Genomic DNA, 22,040 nt, shown 5'->3' with positions numbered 1-22,040 from the left:
GAAAAATTCTTTAAAATTCAGAGATATAGTCACCTTGAAATAGCCCACATTGAACTGTATAGCACAGTCAAACATTAGCCGTAGATTACATGAAATGTTTTATGACATTTTGGATTATGTCACAAAATACTTTATGATAATTGTTATGTCATAAAACATTTTATAAAATTTGCCAAATTTTAATAGCATGAAGCCATAGGTTCTGGATCTTCGATGCATTTCATGTTAGTCCATTTTAAGTACTTTGATTGAAAAAGGTTTGCCCCGTGATGGACCTTTTCATCTAGTTCAGAGGTCCCCAACCTTTTGGGCACCAGAAACCGGTTCCATGGAGAGACGTTTTTCTGCAGATCGGAGTGTGCGTAGTTTTGTGTGCTGCCTGAATCCCACGGATGGGGCTTTGCTTGTTTGTGTGGACCGATTGCTGGCATGCTGCGGCCCAGTTCTGGTCCACGGACTGCAGGTTGTGGACCCCTGATCTAGTTAATAGTTACAGACACAAGAGGTTTAGTAGTATATAGATGGAATCTTGTAGAGTTTTAGAAAAAGCAGAGAAAACATAGTAAAAATGATCATGAGATGGACAGATTTAACTAATGATTGCATGAGTCACTTAAGAACTGCAGTGATTTACTTAACAACTCTGGCAAAAAGGTCATAAAATTGAGCACAATTCACTTAACCACAACCTTGCTTAGCAATGAAAATTCTTATCACAATTGTGGTCATAAATTGAGGACTACCTCCATACTAAATGGCTTCATGTCATGAAATGTACAGCTTTTGCATGTAATAGGCAAATTAACTGAAAAGAATTTGTAAGACCTCAAAAATGTTAATTTCACTCATAACTAGTAAGTGGAGAATCTGGGCAGAGGTTTTTTATGTTTTCAGAGAATTGGAGACAGTATCTATCTATCTCCTACCATTTATAATCCTTTCCTTCTCTTATGTGGTATGGGTAATAGGCATTAGCTCAGCGAGAAGACATGGAGGAACGAATTACCACATTAGAAAAACGCTACCTAAGTGCTCAGCGAGAGGCAACATCCCTTCATGATGTCAATGACAAACTGGAGAATGAGTTGGCCAGTAAGGAATCTCTCTACAGACAAGTGAGTTCCTACTTTTGCCTTTTCGTCACTCTATTTCTTACATTGGCTCCAGTGTTTTCCTGCCAATGTCTGGTTGACCTTAATGTTCACATTCTGCATAACCTGCAGATAATTTGGTAGTTTCCCATATTCCACACACATCCCACCCCCACTCCACTTTTACAAGCATACTGATAGTGGGTAATACTCAATTATTTATATGATGGCTCATCTTGTAGTGTTTTGTTTCTTGACAATCCCTTAAAAGTAGTTATATATCTGTATAGAGTGAAGAAAAAAACAGGCAGCTACAAGACTGGCTGGAAGATGCCAAGCAGAAACTTCAGCAGACTCTTCAGAAGGCTGAGACTTTACCTGAGATAGAGGCCCAGTTGGCTCAGCGAGTAGCTGCCCTTAACAAGGTACTGTGCAGAACAAGAAGGAAATGGAATGGAGGGAGGGAATGGGCAATGGAATACTGATTGCTGGTGTTGGAGGACAAGGAGAAATTGGAGAAACAGGGAGATTTTGAGTTCTAAGAGAAACAAAATATGACTTAATTCTCTTATTCACTTCTTTATCTAGGCAGAGGAGAGGCATGGCAATTTTGAAGAGCGTTTGCGTCAACTTGAAGCCCAATTGGAAGAGAAGAATCAGGAGCTCCAGAGGGTGAGGGCATGAGTGAAAAACTAGTGCAAAATTAGATGGGTACTGGAAGTGCCAGACCATTGCTAATAAGCTATAGTTCTATGCACATGCAAATGCCATGCATGAAAAATATTCCAATTTGATCTTATGTCTGCCAGAAAATGATGGAGATTACTACAAATCCTGGAGAATTGTTCTCAGTCAGTATTGACAGTAATATGCTAGATGGACCACTGGTCTTTCTTGCACAAGACAGCTTCTGATCTCCTATTTCATGTGCATGGAAAGTATTAAAAATACACTAACTGAAATGTATATGGAAAAGAGAAATCCTAGGTGTGATGAAACTGGAATCATTGATTACAGACAAGAAGGTAAGATAGTAGAATGGAGGAATGACCTACAGATAATCCTTTTACTTTTGTTCTCTCTCTTGGCAAAATAGGCACGCCAAAGGGAGAAAATGAATGATGAACATAACAAGCGCCTCTCAGAAACAGTAGATAAGCTGCTATCTGAATCCAATGAACGTCTCCAATTGCATTTGAAAGAAAGAATGGGGGCACTGGAGGAAAAGGTACATGTTTCTGTAGGCATGAATTAGGTTTGTGGTGTGGGAATCAGCTGTCATGTATCTGTAGATCAGCTGAGTGAGAATCCAACTGGAGGAACTGATAGAATTCAGGAATATCATACCTTGAAAAATAAAATAGTAAGCTTTATTTTTCTAAAATAAAATGTACTGGATGTTTTGGATCTTAGGTATTATGGGTAAAAGCATAGTAACTGCTGCAAAAAAACAAAACAAAATCTCATAGTGGCCATTGTGGATGGTTTTTGTTTTGTTTAATCATAAAGATGATAGCCATTATTCTAGTTGTTAAAGAAACTGACCATCCAAGTTCTTGAATAAAAGAAGCCCCAGAGGTCTGATGTTTTGAAAGCCAGCAACTGAGACTCCTTAGACTTCTGACTGTCAGTTGAGAATCTTAATCATAGGTGGGATTTGATTGGTGGGTGGGTGTTTGTGACAGAAGAAGAAGCAGATATGGTCATAAAGCAAATGCTCAAATAGAAAAAAAATCTGAAATTATCCTTCATTTCATAGTCTGCTCTAATACAAGTTGATTCTCTGTTGATGAATAAAGGAAAGATATAGCATCTGGAGAGAGGAAGGTATATTACATTCCATGTCAGAAATTTATTATGTGTTTACTCTGATTACATTTTTCTGCTTCTCTCATTTTATCCCCCTTAAGAATACTCTAAGTGAGGAAATTGCCAACATGAAGAAAGTACAGGATGAGCTACTAGCAAACAAGGTGAGGCAAATGGCAACTGAGAATTGAGCTTTATGTATACATGTGCTGGGAATCTCTTAAGTCCAGAACTGGAGAGAAACATGTTGAATTTGAGAAAGTATGGGGTTGGGTTAAGGATAAGAATGAGGAAAGTTTATGAAATCATTTAAAGAGTATGATGGAAGGTCAGCTAGGTTGCTTTCAGAACTGATCCCCTCCTTTGATTATGTCCTGCAGGAGCAGCTATTGGCTGAGATTGAGAGGATGCAAATGGAAATAGACCAATTACGTGGACGCCCAGTTTCTACCTATTCTCGGTAGGGAGACTTCATGCTTTCAGAAACCAAGTAGTGCTCATTTTCAATATCCAAGTTCTCAAACCCTGTTAGGTAATTGCTGGGTTCCCACAACATGTTGAACCACTAATTCCCACTCTATTCTAAACTAATCTTCAGTGTTTGAAATCTAGGCAATTATTTTATTATTATTTTTAGTTAAAGGTAGGAAAGGTGTTCTATATGCAGAACATGCCTTTTGTAGGCATACTTTAAACTTCCTCTCACACCCATATTTTGATGATCTTTTATGCCATGATTCTTTCTTGATGGGACCATGCATAGAAAAAGGACTGATGTTTTGGTTAAAAGGGGAGCTCTTAAACTTGAATGGAATAGATCTTTTCTTCTTTCTGTCCAATTATTCTTGCTTACAGTTCTTTTTCCCTGTTCCACGGAGGTCTCTGCCAGGTAGCGTGCTGGAATTGCGTTACTTCCAAGCACCCATGCTGCCGGTAGGGGCCCACGTGGACCATTACAGCAGTGGTGGTGTGGCAAGACGTTCAAAGAAGGGTCACTGGACTGTCAAGGATGAGGCTACCAAGGTATGGATTGATTGATAAGTTTATGAAAAAAAAAAAACCAAACCAAAATGAAGGGGGTCATTGGGGAGTTTTGAAATGGTATTAGTGAGATGTTAGATGCTTGGTCAAAACAGCTTTCCCTAACCTGAATTCCTCCAAATGTGAAGATATTATTTTATGTAAATTTCCAGCCACTGCGTTTGCCAGAAAATTTGAGACTACTTGTTCCAACTTATCTGGTTAACTTAATATGGTAGTCCTCAACTTATGACTACAACTGAGCCCAAAATTTTTGTTGCTAAGTAAGACAGTTAAGTGAATTTTGCCCCATTTTACTACTTTTTCTCCACAGTTTTCAAGTGAATCTCTCTCTGCATTTGTTAGGTTAGTAACGTGGTTGTTAAGTAAATCTAGCTTCCCCATTGATTTTGCTTGTCAGAAGGTCACAAAAGGTGATCACATGATCCAGGACACTGCAACCATCATAAATATGAGTCAGTTGCCAAGCATCTGAATTTTGATCACATGACCATGAGAAAAATGGTCATTAGTCACTTTTTTCAGTGCTATTGCAACTTCGAATGGTTACTAAATGAACTGTTATAAGTCGAAGAGTACCTATATTTAGAGATTTGCTAATACATAATAGTATGTATTATTTTGTTACTTTACATTCCTGGATCCTTGTTATTAAAGTTTTCACTAAAGCTTATTTCTACTCTCAAATAAGCTTTATCCCATGATTTGTCTGAGTATGAATGTTAGCTATTCTGTACACTGAAGCAAGTAGAAATTAGGCTTATTACATCTCATATCAAAGCTTCTAATTAATGAAGTAATTGTCTTATGTAAGACTTGTAAGGCTACAATCTGTGGGTTAAAAAGGAAGAGGATGGAGGAGGAAAGTAGCTGAGGCCCTGCAGATTGGACCTCCATTGCATTTAAACTGCCCAGAGCTTGCTGGGAAGAGCTACAATCTGTGAGTTAAAAAGGAGGAGGGTGGAGGAAAATAGTGGCCCACGCACCTAACGGCGCGTGAATCATATAATTAAAAATCAAAAAGAGCAGCGGTACATTCAGGGCAAGTGCGTCTGAGATTCCTTGTATCTCAGAATGTCTGACTTAGTTCAGTGCAACACTTGCCTTGCAGCTGTCTTTCACAGTACTCTTTTCAAACTTGGAAACTGTCCTATCTGTAAACAAATCACTAGTCTACAGGGACAGATTGTTTATCTAGGGTCTGTAATCTGTGCTCTTCAGGCAGAAATTAAGTGTCCAGTTCAGCCCTTCTACTGTATTGAGCCTCCGCACTATCAGCCCCCTCTACCACAAAGATCCTGCAGGAGAAGGGCAGTGTGGACAACCGTGGGATCTGGCAGGGTGAGAGCTGTGAACCACAAACACAAAGCTTTTGCTGTGTCCCTGCACAACAGATACAGTGCCCTTGCTGACCTTAATAGGGACATTAAGGAGACAGGCAAAGGTATTTGTGATGATAACTCAAATAAGCAGGTGATCGTGGTCCAAGATGAAGAACTTGTTTTCGACAGGGAGAAGTGCGAATCAGGTATTATACATCAGTCATGCAAGAGGAGAAAGGCATTCAAAAAGAGAAGCCACCTTCTGGATGGTGATTCAGTTATAAGGGATGTAAATTTAGGAAAGGACACAGAGGTTTCAAATAGGTCAGGTGTCTTCTAGGTGCTACTGCGAGTAAGGACAAGAAGCGTATTTTTAAAATAGTCAAGAATGCCAGCAAGGACTGTGATGTGGAGGCTATTGTACATCTTGGCACTAACGATCTGTCCCAAAAAGGTGCACTCTCTGTGCAGAATGATTTCCAGAGCTTGGGGCAGGAACTTAGCAAAATAGGCTGTAGGCTAACTTTTTCAGAGGTTTTACCAGTGTATAAGGAGCAAAATGGAAAAGGCCAGCTTATAGCAGAATTCAATATGTGGCTAAAGGAGTGGTGTAAAGGGAAAGGCTTTGGTTATATTAGTCATGATGTCTGTAGCTGGTCCAATGAAAAAATGTACAAAAGAGATGGTTTGCATCCATCAAAGAAAGGGACTGAGTTACTCGGCAATAAATTCACAGATTTTCTGGAGGACTATTTAAACTAAACAACAGGGACAGTGAGTTAATTGATACAGAACATCCCTGTCCCCGGCAATCTAAAAATTATAGGGCTATCAGTGCATGTAACATAGATGTGTGTGTGGACAAGAATATCAACCTTGCTGTCAAGTAAAATCAAGCTTTTAATAGGGAGTGCCACACAAAGTGCACTAACCAAACAGGTGGTAAGAAAATAGGGGAACTCAGGCACCACACAGGTTATGTAGAAAGTAAACACAGGGTCAGTCATAAATGTCTATACACCAATGCACAGAGTATGAACAGTAAACAGAGTGAACTAGAAATTCAGGTTAATGAGGACAGATATGATATTGTTGCCATTACAGAAACATGGTGGAATGAAACCCACAAATGGAACACACAGCTAGAGGGATTTAAATTATTTAAAAGAAACAGACCAAATAAAAGAGGTGGAGTTGCTCTCTATATAAGAAATAACTACATCTCTACAGAATAGAGCACAACAATGATGAAAACTGTCTTGAATGTATTTGGGTCAATATAAAGGGGGGGGAATGACATTGCCATAGGTGTATACTATAGGACACCCAACCAAACAGAGGTAATAGATGAACTGTTTACTAGACAGCTAACTAAGGTATGCAGGAAGCACATCACAATAGTAATGGGGGACTTTAATTACCCTGACATCAACTGGGAGACAAACTCTGCACCAAGTGGAAGATCAAACAGATTCCTGACAAACCTAGCAGACACCTTTGTCTCCCAAAAAGTAGAGAAGAGAACTAGGGGATTAGCCATATTGGATCTAATTCTCACTAAGAGAGATGAAATGATAGAAGGTGTTGAAGCAACAGTGGAAAGAGGGGCACATAACTAAGGCAGAATATCAGCAAATAGCCCGAGCCTGCAAAGATGAAGTGAGGAAAGCTAAGGCTCAAAATGAACTAAGGCTTGCGATCAAAGTCAAAAATAACAAAAAAAAAGCTTCTTTCAACATGTAAAAAACAAGAAAAAAAGTGAAGGAAATGATTGGTCCATTAGTGGGGGAAAGTGGCAAGAAGGTGACAAGCAACAGGGAGATAGCAGAACTATTTATCTCATTTTTTTGCAGTGTCTTTACCCAAAGGGAAAAAACAGCCCAACCTATCAAAAATAATGCCATAAAAAACAGAATAGAAACACAAGTTAAGATAGGCATGGAAATAGTAAGTGAGCACCTGTCCAGCCTAGATGAATTCAAATCACTAGGACCAGATGGATTACACCCCAAGGTTCTCAAGGGACGGGCAGATGGGACCTCAGAACCACTGAACTATATTTTTCAAAGATTCTGGAGCACTGGGGAACTACCGGAGGACTGGAAAAGAGCTGATGTAGTTCCCATCTTCAAAAAAGGAAAAAATATGGATCCAGGAAATTATAAACCTATCAGCCTGACCTCAATACCTGGGAAGATTCTGGAAAAGATAAACAACGAATCAGCAAACACCGAGAGGCAAACAAAGTCATTACTAAAAACCAACATGGGTTTGTCAAAAACAGATCATGCCAGACAAACCTTACTGCGTTCTTTGACCACGTGACAAAATTAGTGGACCAGAGGAATGCTGTGGATATAATTTACTTGGACTTCAGTAAGGCATTTGATAAAGTAGACCACAACCTACTACTTGATAAGATAGAAAAATGTGGGTTAGACAGCATTACCACCAGGTGGATTCATAGCTGGCTGACTGGCCATACTCAGCGAGTGGTCCTCAATGGAACTGCATCTACATGGAGGGAAGTGTGTAGTGGGGTGCCCCAGGGCTCTGTTCTAGGAACAGTGCTCTTCAACACCTTCATCAATGATTTGGATAGAGGATAGATGGGGAACTCATCATATTTGCAGACGACACCAAGCTGGCAGGAATAGCCAACACTCCAGAAGACAGGCTTAGGATACAGGAGGATCTGGACAGACTTGAACACTGGGCGCTCTTTAACAAAATGAAATTCAGTGGTGAAAAAAGTAAGGTTCTACATTTAGGCAAGAAAAACCAAATGTACAGGTATAATATAAAGGGTACCTTGCTCAATATTAGTAACTGTGAGAGGGATTTCGGAGTCCTAGTGGACAATCACTTAAATATGAGCCAGCAGTGTGCTGCAGCTGCCAAAAAAGCCAACAAAGTGCTAGGCTGCATTAACAGAGGGATAGAATCAATATCACATGAAGTGTTAATACCATTTTACAATGCCTTGGTAAGGCCACACTTGAAATACTGCATCCAGTTTTGGTCACCACGATGTAAAAAAGATGTTGAGACTCTAGAAAGAAAACAGAGAAGAGCAACAAAGATGATTAGGGGACTGGAAGCTAAACCATATAAGGAACGGTTGCTGGAATTGGGTATGTCTAGTTTAATGAAGAGAAGGACGAGGGGGGACATGAGAGCAGTGTTCCAATATCTCAGGGGCTGCCACAAAGAAGAGGGAGTCAAGCTATTCTCCAAAGCACCTGAAGGCAGGACAAGAAGTACCAGATGGAAACTAATCAAGGAGAGAAGCAACCTAGAACTAAGGAGAAACTTCCTGACAGTTAGAACAATTAATCAATGGAACAACTACCTCCAGAAGCGGTGAATGCTCCAATACTGGAAGTTTTTAAGAAGAGACTAGACAACCATTTGTCTGAAATGCCATAGGGTTTCCTGCCTGAGCAGGGGGTTGGACTAGATGACTTCCAAGGTCCCTTCCAACTTTATTATTATTATTATTATTATTATTATTATTATTATTATTATTATTATTATTATTATTATTATTACTATGAATCATTGCACAGTCAGCCAGATGTTCAGACTGGATTTGGCATTTTGTCTACCTATCGAGTCCTTCCCAAGGACCTGGGATAGGCAGATGTGGATGTTTGATGTTATTACAGATATTGTCGCAAGATGGAAGCAGTTCCTAGTAAGGCCGCTTTTTGCAATTGACTAATGACAAATTTGTCAATGCCAATGGTGTTCAAGTGGTGCTCCAGTTGTTTTGGGATTGCACCCAAGGCGCCTATTACTATTGGTACTACCCTTGCTTGCTTTTGCCACAGTCTTTCTATTTCTATTTGTAGGTCTTTGTATTTTGTTATCTTCTCCAGTTCTTTCTCGTCTATTCTGCTGTCTCCAGGCACTGCCACGTCCATTATCCAGACTTTTTTGTNGACTTTCTCTATTTTATGATCCCACCAGTTCTTGCTTACAGGCAAATGATATTTCTTGCAGATCTTCCAATGCACCATTGTTGCTACTTTGTCATGCCGCTGCTTGTAGTCAGTCTGTGCAATCTTCTTGCAGCAGCTTACCAGGTGGTCCACTGTTTCTTCAGCTTCTTTGCATAGGCGGCACTTACTGTCTGTTGCTATCTTCTTAATTTTGACTTTATATGCAATTATTATTATTATTATTATTATTATTATTATTATTATTATTATTATTATTATTATTATTATTATTATTATTATTATTATTATTATACCATGGTATATTCATTATCCATTCAAAGTGGGGACTGAGGAGAGGCATATTATTTGGCCTGTAACCTAAAGGTGCTTTGCAAGGAATATTTCTGTGCCATCCCTGAAAATACATAAGCTGCAAATGAAACATTTAAGGTTCTAGAAGATTCACCAGATCATCACCTTGCTGTTGATCTGGAAAACCACAGCTGACAATTGTGGTTCATACTGCAGCAGAACCCATATGTCAGAAAACATCTTTTATTGCAGTTCCTTCTAGAATATTTCAACAACTCTCTTCCCTAGAATTCTTGGCCACAATCATTCTGAATTCTTAGCAATCCAACTTTTTTAGCAAACACTCCCCATTGCCTCCTGCCAGTTCATAACTCTAAAACAGATATCCCCAACAAGTGTGCTTTAGATATTTTGCAATAAAACCTCTATAACCCCCAAGCAGAAAGCATTGGAATAATGAAAGCAATGGGTCAGCAAGGCTGGAAATTAAATCTGCCTCAACCTTCCTTTCTCATCTTTGTTTGTCAGTTGCATTTAATACCCAGTGAAATCAATGGGAGTTGAGAGATAATTAATTTCTCATTGATTTCATTGAGATTTGTACAACTAATGTTTAGATCAAGAACGCTCACTGCAATAGAATATGGGAAGATGCTGAATGAAGAATATGAAAGGCTTCTTATTGCAGGCATCTCAGGAATCTGCATATCTTTTCTGCATTTTAGACCCATAAGGATTCTTTATACTTTTGGAACATTGAATATAGCTTTTGTTCCATCATGGAGGTAAAAATGTATTTGGGGGTTCCCACATGCTCTTTCCAGCTAGGAATCAATCAGACAGTCTATTGCACATTTGGGGATATTAGCTGTATTGTTGTGTTGCATATCATACTCTGGAATTATTTTTTTCCATATGGAGTGTAATTAAATTGAAATATATATGGGTATCCAATTTCTCATAACCCATAATTATACAAACATTTTATATTTTCCTGTAGAAAGTCAAACCCTTCATATATGTATAGGATATTGATTTGGGGTTTCATGTTGCTAATCTAAGTAGAGAATACCATTGCCAATACAACTGATTTATGGGGCACTGATGATGTTAGGGAAATATACTAAACTGAAAAAGGAATCATTAAAGCTGGTAAAACAGGGAAATTAAGAAAGAATGCTATGGAATTACTGAGCTTTCCATGGTTCAGTGATAGGCGTTATTTATAAGTAGACATAGATTCCAGAGGAAATGATATTGACTTCATTGAATGGGTAAGACGGCTAGAGAAGATAGTACCAAGTCTAATTATGTAGCTGTTGCTTTTACAGGATAGTGTGCATAGAGCATAGCAATAATTGTAATCTTTTGCTTTCTATTTTCCATGTTGTACTCATTGTTGTTTTGTTTCTCTTTCTTTTTTCCTTGTACTCCATCTGCCACTGGACAAATACCTGGTAAGTATCTTCTGATGTCACTTCAGAAGAATGGGTAGCAAAAAATACTGGCAATTGGGAAGAGGGTAATCATGTCTCTTATGGGCATGTTGCTAGCTACTGAAGCTTGGTGGCCCTTACTGGTATTTTTCATATCTATATAGTAGGAATTGTCAATCTTTTCAAGCATCAGATACCTGTCCTTTTGAGATTTTTTTCCAAAATGTCTAAGCTCATGTGAATTTCATAAGCTTTATACTGGAATCATGCATCGTAATTAGCAGATGATACAAAAGGGGGTAAAATAGGGTATAGATTAGAAAACAGAAGCTGCATTCACAATTTTCTTTGTATGTGAAAAAGGTGGATTGAAAAATAAAATAAAAAATAGAGGCGGGGAGAGAGAGGAGGAGAGGGAGTAGTGGTGGGATTCAGTCGGTTTGCACAGGTTTGCACCACTTCGGCAGAACCAGTGGTTAATTTTTTGTTGCCCAGGCCCAGAATGGACTTCTGTAAGCAGCATCCACCCAGAGAACTGGTTGTTCACATATTTGAATCCCACCACTGGGAGAAAGGGAAAGAGGAGAGGAGAGGAGAGACAAATGCAAAGTTCTGCCCTTTGGGAAAAAGCAACTAAATACACAGGAGATAGAAATAGGAATGAAATGTACAAATGAAGACTTTCTTAGAGTTATAAGTGATCACAAGTTGAATGTGAGTCAGCAGTGTGACACAACTGCCAAAAAAAAATTAATTGCAATTTTAGGTGCATTAATAGAGTTTACATTTTAAATCAGAGGCACCAATAGTCCTATCACAATCTGTATCAGTCAAATCCAATCTCAAATACTGCATGAGGTTCTGGTCACCAAATTTTAAGAAAGATTCAGAGAACTTTATAGAGAAATAAGGGAATGAGAGAAGATGGCATGCAGGACTATGATAGCATTTTTCAAGTCCATGAAAATGTGTAATAAGTAAGATCAAAATCATTCCTCTGTATTCCTGCAGTACACAAGATGGAATAACATGAAGCAAGTCATGGTTCAAGATCATGCTCTAAAAGCAGTTTAGAGTGGAATTGTACAATTGTAATCTCATGAAGTGTGGTTTTCAGTTTTGGGATGGGAGACTTCAGTGCCATTTTAAGATTCAATGAGCATCCTGGATCTTGTGGATATTCTTTTGTGATTCCTGCTTTCTATTAACTAACCAAGAAAGGTGGGATTAGACCAGTGATGGCGAACCTTTTAGAGATCGAGTGCCCAAACTGCAACCCAAAACCCACTTATTTATCACTGGGTGCTGGGTGGGCGTGGCCCACTGAGTAGGTGTGGCTGCGGTGATCACGGCAGACTGGGTGGGTGTGGCCGGGGTGGGCGTGGCCACCTTGATGTTGCTCATGGGAAGGGATGCCTGTGGAGGCAGGGCAGGGTTGGGGGCGATCCAGGGCGTCTCTGGTGGGTAGGGAGGTGGGCAGGAGGCTCGTCCTGTGGGGTGGGGTGAGGTGAGGTGAGGCAGGGCGGGGGTACCAATTGCTACAGGGCAAAGCGAGGGAGGGGCTGGGGCAGCTGCTGCCTGACACAATCGGCTCCCGCACACACAGGCCAGCGAGCGCATGGGGGCTGACAGTGTTTGTCAGCAGCCACAGCTTGCCAACTGTCCTGCATCATGGCGAACTGGCCACGGAGCTCCATTGGCGTGGGCGGAGATGGCCTCAGGATGGCCAGAAGGAAGCCCTTGCCCGGCCTGGGCCCCGTCCACTCGATGACTCTGATGGGGGTTGCTACTGCTGCTGCTCCGACCGGCCAACCATGCAGGGAAGCAGGAAGAGGTGGAGGAGCAGCTTGGGGTCTGGAGCCATCTCAGCTGCTCGCTGGCTGCAGCCGGCCTGCCTCAGCAGCTTGATGAGGCAACAGATCTCGCACACCGGCTCCCCTCCACCTCCTCCAGCTTCCCTGCATGGTTGGCCGGTCGGAGCAGCAGCAACTGCCCCTGTCAGAGCCATCGAGTGGATGGGGCCCAGGCCAGACAAGGGCTTCCTTCCGGCTGTCCCGGGGCCATCTCCGCCCATGCCGATGGGGCTCCATGGCCAGTTCGCCATGATGCAGGACAGCCAGTAGGCTGTGGCTACTGACAGACACTGTTAGCCCCCATGCGCTCGCTGGCCTTTGTGTGCGGGGGCCGATGGTGTCAGGCAGCAGATCCAGAAGCAAAGCTGTGCCACCCATCCTTGTGCTGGTGGGGCAGCGGCAGCGGAGGAAGGTGGGATCTGGTGTGTGCCCACCCTTCACTGCTGCCGCCCCACATCGTCCCGCATGTGCCTCCGGGACATGTGTGTGGGACGATGTGGAGTGGCTGCGGCAAGGGGTGGGTGTATGCCACAGCTTGCCTTCCCCTGCCGCTGCCCCCACTAGCCCAAGGATGGGCAACACAGTTTCACTGCCAGACGGGCATGGCGATGCAGGGATCACTACAGCCGCTTCCTGCCCAAGTGCCGCTGCCCCACGAGGCTGGGCAGCCAGTGTGCAAGATCTGCTGCCTCATCGGGCTGCTGAGGTGGGGCCAGCTGCAGCCAGCGAGCAGCTGAGGTGGCTCCAGACACCTGGAGGCCTCTCCTCTTCCTCCTGCTTCCCTGCATGGTTGGCTGGTCGAGGGGCTTGGAGCAGCAGGAGCAGCAGCAACCGCCGCCCCCATCAGAGCTGCTGTGTGGACAGGGCCCATACCGGGTGAAGGCTCCCTTCCGGCTGTCCCGGGGCCATTTCCACCCACGCCAATGGGGCTGCACTGTGGAAGGGAAATGGTGGCGGCTCTGATTTCCCCTTGCTGGCTGCCCCCCAACTCCCTGCCCGGTGCCCCTCCTATGCAATCCTACGTGACTGCAGTGTGGATGAGAGGCTCAGCTGGCAAGGGGGGATGACTTTCCTCCGCGAAGGTGTCCCGGCCTTCATGCCCCCCTAGCCAGATCCCCTAGCCTTCCCCCAGCCGGGACCTGATAACCCCCCCACCCTCCTGCACCCACCCCAGTCCGAGACTCCTGCAACCACCCCGAACCATACCCTCCTGTCTCCCTAGCTGGGACCTCCAGCAATTCCACAACTGGGAGCTCCTGCCCCCATCCCAGCCAACCCCCCTGAGCAGCTCACCCCAATCAAGACGGAGGGAAGGCAAGGCAGAGAACCGGTTGTTAAATGATTTGAAACTCACCACAAGTCGCTTCAAAAGGCCACTCACTCACTCTCCCGATAAAACCTGCTCCTTTTATAGGTTCCCCTCTCCCTGCCCGGCTCGCAGCTGTTCCTGGACTCCACATGCATAGAGAGGGGAAGGAGAGCAGCCCGGCCCTGCGTCCCTCTATCTGGGGCAAAAGTGCGCGTGCCCACAGAGAGGGCTCTGAATGCCACCTCTGGCACATGTGCTAGAGGTTCGCCACCAGTGGATTAGACTTTCCCTTACTATCTTTTTTTTCTTTCTTGACAGGTGTTTTTTTCCCAATTCAGGAGTGGGAGAGGGCTCAGCAAGCAGCTGGAGGCTCCTTTGAGGGTGGGCTTGATGGTTCGGATGAGGATGAACGTGATCCTCTCTTCAGCTCAGCTGATCTGCTGTCTCCCAGCGGACAGGCTGATGTACAGACCTTGGCCATCATGCTACAAGAGCAGCTGGAAGCCATTAACAAAGAGATCAAGTGAGTTGTCCTAGCCAGACATAGAGCAGATACCTGTTCCTGAATTATAGCTCTCTACTCCTTGCTTGACCCAGATTTCTTTGTGCCTTACGTTTTCTCTTGAAACTATTTAATAATTTTATGGCTTTCCCTAAGTACAATGCCCTGTGTTTTCAGCACATGCCCCAAGCGTAGAAAATCTTTATATGAGAACCATGTCAAGAGAGTTCTGATTTAGTCCCTGAACAGACCATTTTTTTCCTTTTAAATGTTCTATTTTCCTTAGGTGATATGATAGCCAGCACCTTACATTGCATCCAAAGAAAGGGTCTCTTTATTGATGGTGCTAGAGGAATATCAAAAGCAATATCCCTTACATATATAGGATACAGAATTGTTTCTCAACTTGAGCAATTTTAAGATGTCTTATTATTATTTACAATTATTTTATATATTGCTCTACATCACAAAGGCAAATAACCAGTGAATTATGGAATACATTCATTGTCTAAATGAAGCACAATACTTCCATTTAATTTCACACATTGCTTGTAGATTATACTGCAAGTGTAATTTATAGAAAAGAAGGTAAAACACATTACCCTGATCATCTACAACTTATCATATTTTTTCTTTGCTGGCTATATAAGACTGATCCAAGAAGAGAAAGAATCTACCGAACAGCGAGCAGAGGAGATTGAGAGCCGAGTAACCAGTGCCAGTCTGGATGGATCCTTGGGGCGCTACCGTTCAGGCACTTCCATTCCTCCCTCTGTCACCAGTTCAACTCTTGCCAGCCCTTCTCCCCCCAGCAGTGGCCATTCTACACCTCGCTTGGCACCCCACAGTCCTGCTCGTGATGGAGAAAAAATGGTACATTGTAAATTCGTCTGGGCAGGAGACTGCATGTAGCTGCATTCTAAACAGTTGTTTCATTGCAGAAGCATTGATGTTAATCACCAAAGGGTGTACTTTATTGGGTTAGGATGTTCAACTAGGACTATAAAAACTCAGGTTCCATTTTCAGGTATGGAGTCCCAAGTCATTGTTTCTCAATCTCACAGGGTTCTTGTTGTGGAGAACAAGGGAGAAGGGGCTCATAATGCATGTACATGTACATGCACATCCTTTCTTTTGCTCACATATCAAATATTTTACCCACTTCACATCCCTCTTCCTCTTCCCAACCTACTGCAGATATGTAGGAGCAAGAATGTAGTGATCTATTCCCCAGCAGTTGGTTGATTATCTTCTGATGGAGCCAATATATTTATCAATAATAAAAGAAAATGCCAGTTTACTTCTGGTGGCTCCTTGACCTTGTTCACCAACTATCCAGTAGAAGACTGGCCAGGACTCTATCTACTTCCAGAATGCACATATTTTGTTTTTCAAGGGCTCCATGTCTCCAGGTCACAGGTTGTCCACTTGGGATTGTGCAGTGCAGTCCCAGTTCTTCAAGAGTACAGAGATCTTTCCCCATCTTATAATTTAGCTATAAGTGTTAGGGAATAAATCCCAGTTTTCAAGGTTCCAAATACTGGATTTGAAGGCAATTAAAAAAAGTTTATCTGACCTCTAAAGTGGCCATTATTAGAAACAGTAGAGGTTAGATAGGCCCTTGGCTTGCTTTGCTCAGCTTTCTCTTTTTGTGGGCAAATGTCACTTGTTGAAAACAAAATCTTTCTTTAATTGTTTAATTACTTGTTGTGCATGTGTGCTTAGAGCTTATTATCATGTTGCAATAATCTGAAGGACATCAAAGAGAGGTGTATAAAAGAATCTAATTTATGAATAGTTAGTTGAACTAAATTACTTTTAGATCGAATGTAGTCCAGGGTTGGCTAAATTTATGCTTCTTAAATTAGTAAGGGTTTTGTACAAGATGTACCCTCAATACATGCTCAGTCTATAAAATGATCTAATTACAGAATTAATTTTTAGGTCTTCTGGCTGCAAATCCTGATTTTCTCATAAACTTCAGCAGTAGCCAATTTTAGAGCAATACTGTCAAATTCTTGTTGAGATTGTTAAACAAGGAATCAAAATCATCTGCAGTGTTGCCACAATTTACAAGGAGATTTAAAAATGAGATACTATATTGCACAATTAGATCCCTGATGAGTTTGTGACCTTCATTCCTGTGCAACTTGAGACGCTCCCAGAGAGCAGCATCTTCCTCCCCACCTGACAACAGTGACAAATGGATTGTTTTTTGTACCATTTTCTCCTCCCGGCAGAACCATGTTGCCAAGGAAGAGATGCGAAGCTCTGAGGAGAAGGCCTTAGCGTTATGTGAGCCCCCAACACCCGCAACCCCCCGTACAATGCGTCTTGAGCGTATGACTCAAGCATTAGCTCTACAGGCTGGAGCACTGGAAGATGGCAGGGACCTGAGAACCAGGTAATTGCAAAACCCTAGTGGGTCTTGCGGGGAGGAATGTGAGAAATGAGGTAGAGCATGAAGTGCAGGGGCTGACATTTTATGTTTTAAGGATGTGCCAGAAAGGAATGAACAGGCCAGATAGTCAGGTATCCTGCCTCAAAAAGGCGCACAGCTGAGTTCCGCAACCTGGACAGATGGATTTATTATAATTGTACCTAGTTGGGCTTAATTATATTAGAACAAAGTGTCAAATTCCAACTTCTAGGCTCAAAACTGTTGCTTTATTAGAATTGCAACGTTCAACCAAAATGAAGGTGAGTTCCCTACCATGTGTCTGGCTGCTTGATTGTTCCTTGGGCTCCTGGCCTCACTGTCCCTTGGGCCCCAGTTGCCCTTGGAACCAGCCTCTTAGCTGTTTTTCAGGCTGACCGCTTTACTGCTCTTTAAGCTGACCCTCACCTCTTCTTCAGCAGGCTACTCAGCTGATCTGCAGGCCATCCACCATCAGCTTTGCTCCTTGCTTAGCTATGCCAAGTCACTCAACTCCCTAGCTGCTGCTCATCTGTCTGATTAATTCTTCCAGGGGTCAGACAGTTATCTAGATCTTTCTCTGGCTGGTCAGTAATTCAGTTTGTTCCCCAGGCTGATCTTGGGCTTCAGACTGTCAAGTTGTTTCCCTGCTATGCTGCCACCCAGCTGATTGCCCCCACCACCACTCAGATATTCCCAGTGGCTCCGATGTTTCTTGGCATTTCCTAGTGTCTCGTCAGGGGTCTCAAACCCCAGGACAGACAGACAGTTGTTCCCCTATTCCATTGGCACCTAGTCGATCATTGTTGCTGCCGCTGCTGCTCAGCTGTTTTCAAGCAGCTTTATTCCTCCTGACATCTTATGGATAGGGCTTGTTGGCTTGGTAAATCACAGTTTACTGCCAGTTTGATTCTTAGTTCTTCCAGGCATCTTGATCAGCAGTGCTCTGTGACAGATCCTAGACTCAGGGAGACCCAGGAAAAGCTCTCCTCACAAAACAGGCAAAACAAGCAGGCTCCTCACAAAGTAGGCAGGCAGGCAGGCAGGCAACATTCCACATGAAAATCTATTTCTGGTTTTTCCACTGCCTACTTAAATTCCACTGAATTCTGCACAGAACCTTTGAATTGAACCTATAAAAACTATACATTAAATGAATGAAGGAATGAATGAACATGCATTCATACTTGAATTACTATGTATTTATTTTTCTTGGTTTAAGCTACCTAATTTGGGGCTTTTAAAACAGATTGTTTTAGTTTTTATTTTTTTAAAGGTTTGGTATTGAAAATCCTTGACTGACCTACTACAGGCCTCCCTAAGTTCTAATACTAGGTTCTACCCAACCGTTTCCGACACTGTTGTATGGCTGAAATTGTGCTTCAGGAAGAGATTTGTTTTGAAGAAAGAATTAGTTGCTAGAGAAAAAGAGACTAAAAAGTGCAGGTTTGAGTAAAAGATTGTGTGGTACAAAGACAAAGCAGAACTTTAAGGTCTGAGTTCACTCAAGACACTTATGTGCAGATTTTAGTTTATATACCATACTATTCCCAAATAAATAAATATGGTTATGATGTCACCTTATATCATACATGTCAAACGTGTGATGTCACGTGACGTTGCGCAACGTATCGGAGCTTTTTTGCCATTGCCAGCAATGGGGTGGGCGCAGCTCTGTTATGATGAAACCGGCCCGTGGGCCGGCAGTTTGACACCCCTGCCTTATATGTTTAGATCTTAGTTGGGTCTCCAAGCACACTAACCTAACTATTTTGTCTTAGATTAGTATCTTATACCAACTCAATCCAGGAGGCAATTTTAATATTCGGACAACTTATTGCTGTCCTTTTTCTTATGCTATCCAAATAGTATTTCTAACTCTGATTCTTTCCTTTGTCACAGTCTGGGGACAGATGGCACGAATAGCAGTCAGGATTCTCTACACAAGTCCACCAAGAAAAAAAGCATCAAATCTTCCATCGGGCGTCTCTTCGGCAAGAAAGAGAAAGGGAGGCTGGGGCAGTTGGGCCGTGAGTCCCCCTCACTTGGTATGCTTTCCCCACCCACAGACTCAGATTGATCTTTTTTCTCCCAGAACAAGCCCCAGTCCTTTCCTGTAAATGTAATTCTATCTCTATATCCCTGTGACCAAAGCTTAATCCAGCACATCTGGAGCACATCAAGTTCAGAAAGACTACTCACAATTTGGCTTTTCTGTCTCTTGCCAAACACACTCTGTAACAATTGTGGGGGGGGGGGAGAGAAACCCTCTTGCCTTGCTTGAGAACCCTGCCCTCGGCTCCTTTTAACTTTTGGCTGCACTGATCTTATTGGAATGAGCAACATGGATGCGGCCCAAAGATTCTTCTCTGCTATTTCCAGTCTGTGATTTTCACCACATGGAGAGAAGTATCTGTATAGGAATTCCCTCTTGAAACTAAAGACAGTTAATGGAGGCCATGATGTGTTTTTCCCTGTTTAATTGTCCATCTTTCTTGACAGCTGGGACACCATCTGATGAGATGTCACCTGCAGACCCCCTGGGCCTTTCCAAACTCTCAGGACCTGTGGACAAGGATCGTAGGAACAAAAAGAAGTAAGAACAGGGATGAAAAAGAGGACTGATAGAGATTACATAGATTTGCACCTGCACAAATCCAGCTTGGCTTGTGGAGTCACTAGGTGGTAGCTGGAGGAAGTAGTACTGCACTTGTGTTTGCAAAATGGGAATAACTATCTGTAGAATTATAATATTGAATGTTAAATGGTTGTTATGCAGGCATCCATTTATTTAGCACATGGTATATCATACGTAGTATTGCAATATATATTAACATTTCACCTAGATTAATAAATCACAATAAAATATAAATGTTAAAAAGATTATATCCAAATACCAATGTTTAGGTGATCTAACTATTGAAGTGCAGCATTGCTTATATGAAAAAAAATCATATACTGGAGTAGTATATGCCCTCAGTATTATAGCTGTTCACAGTGTGATCTACAGTTTGATGTGGGACCCTGCAATCACACCGAGGGGAGGATGCTACGCCCCCATTTATACAGCAAGTCCTGGCAGATGCCATGTGAGGTATGAATCCTACTCAGGATTGTCCATTGCTGACATGGTAATTCAAAGCCTGGCACCTTTTTTGTAGAGTCATTTATATGTCTTCCTATGTTTGGATGTTCAGGAACCCATTTGGCTTTCCATTGGTAATCGGTGTTAACTTTGTTGAGTAGATGTTGTGCAAGGGCCGGTGGGGGCTTCCTGGATTTGAGTCTTCCTGCTGATAAATGAGGAAGGTCAGCATGCACCGGTAGGAGTGAGTTCATAATTTTTCTGTATTCTCTCACTAGTTCACCTTGGCTTTGTACAGCTGGCAGTGCAATATGGCTGAAAACAGGAAGCCAACAAGTCAGAGTGGCTTTAATACATCTGCTTATCATCCTCATGGTGTCAATGAGTCTGGCGTCTAAGTTACTAGTATGGCAGCTGTTAAGCTGTACAGGAGCACAATATTCTTCTGTGGAGCAGACCAGTTCTAGTGCTAATGACCTGAGGGTGGTGGCAGCTGAAGCTCCCCATTTAGTTCCACATAATTTCTGAAATATACTGTTCCTAGTATTGATTTTTTTCCCTACCATATTCTCTAGATGTACCTTATAGGAGAGAGTCCGGTCCAATATTATTCCAAGAGCCTTTGGATAGGGGCTATAGGGGAGTAAGCTATTTAAGTAGACTTCGGGGCTTCATATGCTGGTTTGTTAAGGTGGAAGGACATTGTTACTGTAGTGCTAGGAGTGAGCCTCCAGTCAGAATAATTTTCCAAAAATCTTAAGATCTTTGGACAGAGGCTTTCTGCCAGCTCCATGTGTTTTTCTTGTACTGCGATGGCCAAATAATCAGCATATCCAAATTTGCATCTCTTTGTCTCTGGCATATCTGATATATATAGAAGTTGAATAGGTGCCACTACAGAGCCTTGTGGGAGACCATTGTTTAATCTTACCTTACTTATATTGTCCCCCATTATTATCTGAAAGGACCTATCACTAAGCATGTTGTTAGTCGATAGAGACTTTTGCAGGGCAGAATACGGCACAGTTTGTATAACAACCCATCCTTCCAATCTGGACTGCATGCTGCAGTTAGGTCTGTGAAGATGCCCGTGGTTTTTCGATCTCGTTGTAGTCCTGCTTCAGTATAGTATATTAGGCTTAGCACCTGATCCACGCAACTCTGGTTTTGTAGGAAGCCAGCTTGTTCCACGGGCAGATGTTCATCTGTTATAGGACTATCCTGTTTATAATTCATCTTTCCAGGAGTTTGTAGCAGGAGATCAAAAGGACAACTGGGCAGGAACTTTCAACTCAGTCTTGTGGTTTATCATGTTTTAGAAGTGATATTATTTTAGTTTTTTAAAATTTGGCTGGGAGGCAGCCATTGAAAACTACATCTGAGAGGAATTTACCAATCCAATTCTGTGTGTGCCTCCTGGTGTTATTAGGAATTCTGGATGAATGCCATCGAAGCCTGGGGCTTTACCATGTTTCAGGCTATTAATGGCAAGGTCAATTTCTTTTATAGAGAAGGAGCAATAGTACTTAGAATGCATTTGGCCCAACTGCTGAAAAGCTGAAAGCGCTCTCTGGCTGAAAGCAGGGTGTCCTTTCATCCTTTGAGTTCGAATTGAGAGGCTATTAGATCAGGAGTTAAGTTGGATGTTTGTTGTGCAGGCTGTCTAGCTTCACCCAGTTTCCTTAACAGGCTCCCAGCTTTCCTGCTGGATTTGCTGAAATTTAGTGATTTTGTGTATTGTTCCCACATCTTACATTGAGTTGCATTCAAACTGTGAAAGAGATCATGGTGATCTCCAGATTGCTGCTCTGTAGGAAAGTCTGATAGAGTCCTTTTGTCTCTTCATTCCATATCGAGATGTACTCTCTTCTTAATTGTCGAAGATTGCAAGGGCAGGCAAAGGAAAACTGAGGATCAGAA

The 22,040-nt window shown here is 42.3% G+C and overlaps 1 protein-coding gene across 1 annotated transcript in view; it reads left to right on the top strand.

The window, feature by feature from the left end:
* The window catches only part of PPFIA3 (PTPRF interacting protein alpha 3), a 49,852-nt gene that overhangs the window by 18,302 nt on the left and 9,510 nt on the right, over positions 1-22,040 (top strand). Inside the window, 12 exon segments of the mRNA XM_015810182.1 lie at positions 969-1,115; positions 1,382-1,516; positions 1,680-1,763; positions 2,188-2,319; positions 3,002-3,064; positions 3,281-3,360; positions 3,779-3,923; positions 14,456-14,640; positions 15,270-15,492; positions 16,860-17,040; positions 18,949-19,083; positions 19,538-19,631. Coding sequence (XP_015665668.1) covers positions 969-1,115; positions 1,382-1,516; positions 1,680-1,763; positions 2,188-2,319; positions 3,002-3,064; positions 3,281-3,360; positions 3,779-3,923; positions 14,456-14,640; positions 15,270-15,492; positions 16,860-17,040; positions 18,949-19,083; positions 19,538-19,631 — 1,604 coding nt within the window.

Source organism: Protobothrops mucrosquamatus, unplaced genomic scaffold (genome assembly GCF_001527695.2).
Source record: "Protobothrops mucrosquamatus isolate PMUCROS unplaced genomic scaffold, P.Mucros_1.0 scaffold7, whole genome shotgun sequence".
NCBI lineage: Eukaryota > Metazoa > Chordata > Lepidosauria > Squamata > Viperidae > Protobothrops > Protobothrops mucrosquamatus.
This window is presented reverse-complemented; position numbering and strand designations above follow the sequence as displayed.